This window comes from Silene latifolia, chromosome Y (assembly GCF_048544455.1).
Source record: "Silene latifolia isolate original U9 population chromosome Y, ASM4854445v1, whole genome shotgun sequence".
NCBI classification, from domain to species: Eukaryota; Viridiplantae; Streptophyta; class Magnoliopsida; order Caryophyllales; family Caryophyllaceae; genus Silene; species Silene latifolia.
In genome coordinates this window covers 81108115-81114882 of record NC_133538.1, presented here as the reverse complement: position 1 = coordinate 81114882, position 6768 = coordinate 81108115, and the positions used below count along the sequence as shown (strand labels likewise).

Sequence of the window (6768 nt, the reverse complement as noted above, 5' to 3'; positions counted from 1 at the left end):
CATGTAAGCCGTGGGCCACCCCTCTTGTGCGCAGTTTCCTAGGCCGATTGGCCGTGTAATGTGTCGTGTACGGTTCTGTATGTAGCAATTGTATTTAGATCGAGTTGTATCTTTAATTTATTGTTGCGTCGGCATGAAATGCCTGGTTTGTAATAGGTAGATCCCAAAGGCTCCCCCATTCCCCCTAAGCCTTGTTTGCTTTCGTTTATATGTTGCTTAGATCAATCAACCCACATGCTAAATTACAACTTTGACAAAGTTAGTTTAGTTGCATCTAAATCGACATAGAAACTTCACATGTTAGGGTTAAAACGATGTTTGCATTTCATATATCGTAGTAGCTATGACCTTGTTTGAAATCCATACTTGACTTAGTAGAGGCCGTTATTGACGGGCGGGGGTGGGTGTCCTTATGGGCTTCCCAACACGTACCCTCACCCCTTACTCAAGATCTATGGTTTGTGGATCCGTCTAAATACCATTGGATTACGAGAGTCATTCAAATCGAGTGATATAGGGTACAAGTCTTTATCTTTAATCACTCGTAGTCGATTGGCTTTATGCTTTTCGATGAAAGGTGTAAAGTTGACTTGAACGGTTCCAAGTTCCCAAAAAACTTGGTGGCGACTCTCATTTGTCTTAATTCGATTCGAAAGAACCTCGAGTCGATTATGCCTAGTGTGGATCCCGCGGACGCAGTTCCCGAGGGCCTTGTCCACACTCTCCCTTGCATTCTGCACCTAAATCATCACAAAAAATTATCAAACATACTGTAATAAGGTCAGATGAAGCTAGTAGTTCAAAAAATGGAGGAAAAGGTGGTAACTTTCGTGGACCAACCATGGAGGATGCGCGGAAAACACATTCCATCAGGGAGATGGAGGGTATCCCTGTCCTTGACCTTGCTGAAGCTGGAACTGATGAAACTCTGGAAAATGAAACTAATGGATGGTTACTTTGAAGAGGTGGTCGAGATGTCCCGGTGATGGAAACAATCAATGAAGAGGAAGAATTGGTTGATCTTCTACAATTTACCACTGAGGACATCAAAACAGAGGTACAGTTTTGGAACAATTTTGTATACTGTTATATCTTGGGTGCTAACCCGCTTGGGATGTCATTGAGGTCTTTATTTACCGTGTTTGGGAGGAATTTGGCATTGATAGAGTCTCGTACCTAGATAATGGGATTTTCATTGTCAGATTTACAAAATTTCAGAGTAGAGAAGCTCTTTTGAAATCAGGTTATTACCTTTTTGATAACAAACCTGTGGTTATTAAACCATGGGATGTTAACATGGACCTGGTAAAGGAGAAAGTGGATGTTGTGCCTGTCTGTGTAAGATTATCTGGTATCCCTTTGAAATTTTGGGGTAAATGCTTGCCTAGGATTGCGGGGTTAGTTGGTAAGTATGTGAAGATGGATGGGGCTACTGCAGACAAGATCAGGTTAAGTTATGCTCGTGTTATGGTAGAATTACAGATGAATCAGAAATTGCCTGAGAAGGTGCATTTCTTGGATAAAACTGGTCAGATGGTTATGGTGCCTGTTGAATATGAATGGAAGCCCATTTCCTGTACAAGTTATAAAGGAATGGGTCATGACAGTACTCAATGCAGGAAACCTGCTCCCAAAAGTGGTGGTAAGAAAGGACGGGCTCTTGTAACTAAATCAAAAGCACCAGTCACTCAGATATGGAGACCTATTCAGAAAACCCAGGTTGTCCCTGATCCTACTCCTCCCCTTTTTACTCCTGATGTCTTTCCTTCTCTATCTAGAAATAGACCTACTCCAGTTGTTAAGTCTACACCTGCTAAACAAATTATGAGGTTGAATAGGCAATCTGGGATTGTGGGAGTAAGACTGTCTGGGAAATTTGGACAATACACTTTTATGGATGCGTTGAACAACACTGCTACTCCTGGAGGAAGAGTAGTTGAGAGTGGGAAGGATTGTAACACCCGCGAATTTCCCACTTTGACGTTTAAAATTTATTAAACCATTTGATTACTTTATTTTATATTTTTGGATTATTCAATTTAATTAATTTTATTTCAAACACGATCTTTATAAAAATAATATATAAAAGCTCATTTATATAGAAATACTATTATTAAATTATATTCTTGAGGCATAATATATATAAGAATAAATGTATACGTATTTTAGTCGGACAGTAATAATAGTGATAATAATAATAATTTCCGTCTTAAATTCCGTCTAACATTAGACCGTCACATTTCAATGGGGAATCTTATCTAAGCGCGGACCAATCGAAAAGTGACAACACACTCACCTACCCTCTTACACTCTACCTTTAAATATCTCTTTTATACATATATATATATATATATATATTATATTATTATATATATACACTACATGTACTGTTATCAATATTCTATTATTGTTGTTGATACCTTACTGCGTCCCCAACCCCACATCCCTCACTCTTTCTTCTTCCTTTTCCTGCGTAAAAACACAAAACAACAGCAACAACCAACAACCATTTCCCGTCTCTTTCAACCTCCATTTCCTCCCTTATTTCTCAACCAAACTCCATTATTTTTGTACCATTAGCTTCCTCGTTCCTTCCTCGTTCTTTTAAGGTAAGAAAGTCTTGATTTTGTAGTAGTTTCGAAAGTCGCCGCCTTATGAAAGTATTCGTTTTCTAGCCTATTTATCTCGTTTTCTTGCCCTTTAATGAAGGTTTCGAAGACCCGTGTTTGGTAGAAGGTTTGCTTGAGTATTTAACGTGTTTCCGAGATAACGGTGATAGGTTACTCGACAATGAGTCGATATTCCACCCCCTTTAACTCGGTTTTTACACTCCTTTGTCGTAAAGTTTTATTCTTTAATTGTTGTTGATGTGTAGTTGTTGTTATTAATGAATTAGTTGTGTTTAATTTCCATCTTAACCTCGCCTGAAAAGTCGTCTTAAAATGAGTTGAAGTAGACTGTTTTGAATTGCGTTTTTGGAGCTGTGCAAGACGGTTTTTGTGTTGGAATTGGACTGTTTTGGACAGTCGAGATGGCAGGTTGCGGGTGGGTGCCGTTGGTTGGCGTTTGTAAGTTAGTTTGGGTCATTTTAGGCGTATGAATATATGTATATATGTATCCGTCTCAAGCAAGTTTGTATGTCCGTCTTTTGTTTCACATGTTGGTTGACCCGCGTTTGGTCACGGTTTTGTGGCGGTTTTCCGGACTGTTTGGCAGCCGTGAAATGGGTGGTGGTGTGGTCGGTTTTGGTACCTTTTGTAGTGCGGTTTATGTGGCCATTCGAGTTAGCTTGAGCAGTCGAAATGGAGGTGTCGGATTGTGGTCATGGTGTGGGAGTCATACCTTTCCCTTGCCCTCTTGTTTGAGTTCCTTAAACAATTTTTGTGAATATGTATTTTTTTGGGCTCACCATACTCTTTTGTTGGGCTGACTTAAAGTTATTGGGCCACACTAATATTATGAGTGCTTTCGGCGCCAATTTAGTATGTATGAATCGTTTAATTTCCGTCTCGAATTTTATAACGTAATTCATTAATATCGTTCTTTCACATATTTAGCTTGTTGGGCTCTTTTGATTTTTGGTAAATGGACTAGTTACATTTGGCATTTGGGCTAGCCATGTTTGATAATTTGGGCTAGTTAGGCTTGTTGGATTGTACTAGTTATACTTAGTCAGTCGGGCTAGTTAGGTTTGATATATTGGGTTGAAATGTTCATTTGATTGGGTTGTTTGCATTTTATGTTTTTGGGCCACACTTGTTATGGGTGTTTTGGTGCCAATTCCGAGTTATTTGAAATGTTTGAATGCCGTATCGTGTTTTATATATAACTTAATTCGTCAAATATCGTTCATTCATATATTCCCTCACATTAATCATAAATGTGGAATTTATTATTTATTCAAGTCAAAATTTGATGAAATGTCTCACTTATCTATAATATGAATTTTTAATCCGTTCATTCTCATTTATGTATCGTATCTCAAATATGAGTGAATTATTCTACTTGTTTAATTAAATTGAGTCATTTATAATTGGACGCTTGTTTTGCTTATTATAATGGTTCATCTCCGTTTGCCTACATTTTTATCCAAGTGACAAATATTGAATAAATGGGTTACTTATTCATATTCATGATTATGATTTGGCACGAAATGTCTCACTTGGATTATCATCGGTTCATTACTTGTAGTAGTCTCTTTCCAAGTTGATTCGTATCGCTTGGTTGAGTCGTATTCTTGATAATGCCTTTATGCTATACCGTATTGCTTGACTTATCTTTACGCCTCTTTCGGGCTGTCCTGCCGATTGTGGGTTTAGCCCATGTCTTCCGCCTCTTTCGGACTGTCTTGCCGATTGTGGGTTCTCGATTTCCGATTTAGGGTTCGGGTCTTGGATGCGGACTGTCCTGCCGCATGTCGAATCGGGAACTGTGCTGTCCCGAGAGTCTGGCCATATTTAGACTAGGACTGAGTCTTGGGAGTACCATTGCCGTCCTACCAGGGGAATTATATTGATATATGAGTAGTAAAGGTCTTGCTTGGTTATAGATATTGATATTTATCTTTCAAGGCAAGAGTTATGCCTTGTGTTGTTTGTCTTGGTCCTATCGGATACTAGGGGTAAGCTATAAGCCCTCTAGTTGCGATATGATCGTCGGGATTGATGCTCCCATCCGTTCTTATGGTGAGATGCAAGCCATAAGTATGAATGTGACATTAGTAGCCATGTCCTGTGCAATGTTTGCTAAGTGGTTTTCCAAATAATGGCTACGGTTTCTATTCTTGTAATTTGCATTGGTTGATCCCTTACTTAACTGCTTCACATGATTTGGACTCTAATCTCATATCTATGTTGTAATTCCTTGAAATACGTACTTTTACATAAATGACCGTATTCTTGTCTTTCATACTATTTAATTGTCTCTCATGATTAGTTGATTCTCTATCATGCTAATGTTGATCTATCTTATTCCATCTCATTTAATTGCCATGTTTAAATATAACTTGATATTCACATCTTTTGTAAGTATTGTACATGACTTACCTGTTTTAGTTCTTTGTTATGTTCGTTTCGACATTTTGTGGCTGGGAGAACCTTGAGTTACTCCCCCATCGACCGTATGCGTTCATGTTTACATGAATGACAGGTATTAGTTGGTGCATCTATGGGGTGAAGACATGTGTGAGCTAGCGAGCACTTTGGCCTAGCAGTTGGTTTATTAGGATTGCTTAGATTTACCTTTTACTGTATTGTCATTCGAGGGATATATTTTCCCTCACCTTGACTATCATGTTTGTATAATTTAAACTTTATTTCCGCATTCTTTATTTATGTTTTGGATTTTAATGAACCCGCGCTTTGAATTTTAAAAGTTTCAAAAATTTCCTAACTTCTGCTTGAATTTTATAAGTTATATTTTCCGCTTTATCGCGGGGTGTCACAAGGATCCTCCTGATTGTAGTGTCAATTCATATCATTGGCTTTTGTAAATGTTAGGGGTCTTAATGACCTGAATAAGCAGAAGGTGGTTAAATGGTTTATGCACAATCATGGGGTTGGTTTGTTTGGCTTACTAGAAACTAAACTTAAATCTAGTATGTTACTTAAGAAAGAGACCTCTATTTGTGATGGATGGAGTGTATCCACTAACTGCAGTTGGCATAAAGGAGGGAGAATACGGATTTTTTGGAAACCTCAATGTTTTGATATACAATTTTTAGAGTATAATGCTCAATATGTTCATATGCTTGTCCATTCCAAGACTGATGGGAAGACTTTTTACGTGACTGTGATCTATGCTTTCAATGGTCTTAGTGAAAGAATTGAGTTATGGAATTTCTTAAAGACGGTGGCCACAACTTGCACTGATCCCTGGCTTTGGTTTGGGGATTTTAATACTGTTTTTATCTCCAGTAGAGAGGTTAGGTGGAAATACTACTGAGGCAGAGATAGAACCTTTTCAAGAATGTGTGTCTATATGTTGTATGGAGGATGTTCAAGCTACTGGTGCCTTATTTACCTGGTCTAATAAACAGGAGCCTACTGATAGGGTTTACAGTAGACTTGATAGGGCTATGGGTAATCAGGTGTGGATGGAGAATTTTGGGGACTATGTTGCTCACTTTCACTGATGCGTGCCTATTTCATATAATTATTCTATTCATTTGCACGCATTTCTATGCATTATTGAGTAGCGTAAGCTACTATTCTCCCTTGTTTTGGCTACTTTGGGCCGTGTTGTGTTTTATGCAGGTTATAGGCTCGAGTATGTGCAAAAAATCCAAACCCGCCTTTGGAGTTGCAATCTCGATGTTGGTGAGAAACAAGCTCGGAAACCATTCTTTGAAGTCCTTAGTGAAGTAAGGAAGCTTATCGAGCAAAAAAAGAGCTTCACACCGCTAGTGCCTACTTTGAAGAGCCATAACTCGAGTTATATAAACGATAATTAAGTGATTCAACTTGGAGATGAAAGCTTGTTCTGTTAGCTTTCCAACGCCACAAAAAACGCTCGATTTGCCAAGTAACGAAGAAATGGCGGCCGTTTGAAATTCAGTGCGCGTTGTAGGAAATGCGCGACGCAGAAAAGCCGATCGACTGTTCTTTTGGTCGATCGACTTATCTTCAGTTTGGTCGAAATATGCTTTATAATTTCGGCCCATTACTCCTCTTATTATTTAAGAGGGACTTAGTAAACATTATTAGGTTATCTCATATACTGCTTAAATCCTTTCTACGTTACTTTGCTTCTTTATTTTGGGATCTAAAC

At 38.4% G+C, this 6768-nt stretch overlaps 1 protein-coding gene across 1 annotated transcript; it reads left to right on the top strand.

The window, feature by feature from the left end:
- Window positions 1-985: 985 nt before the first annotated feature.
- Window positions 986-6133, top strand: LOC141628386 (uncharacterized). Its single transcript, XM_074441538.1, has 3 exons — window positions 986-1057; window positions 1219-1954; window positions 5916-6133. The coding sequence occupies exons 1-3, from the start codon at window positions 986-988 to the stop codon at window positions 6131-6133; spliced, it is 1026 nt and encodes a 341-aa protein (XP_074297639.1).
- Window positions 6134-6768: the final 635 nt, after the last annotated feature.

Excerpts from the sequence above, each read along its gene's own strand:
- LOC141628386 (XM_074441538.1), top strand. The coding sequence starts at position 986 with ATGGAAACAATCAATGAAGAGGAAGAATTGGTTGATCTTCTACAATTT. Across the intron at positions 1,058-1,218 it reads CTGAGGACATCAAAACAGAG|AGTAGAGAAGCTCTTTTGAA; the intron begins GTACAGTTTTGG and ends ACAAAATTTCAG. Across the intron at positions 1,955-5,915 it reads AGTTGAGAGTGGGAAGGATT|TAGAGAGGTTAGGTGGAAAT; the intron begins GTAACACCCGCG and ends TTTTATCTCCAG.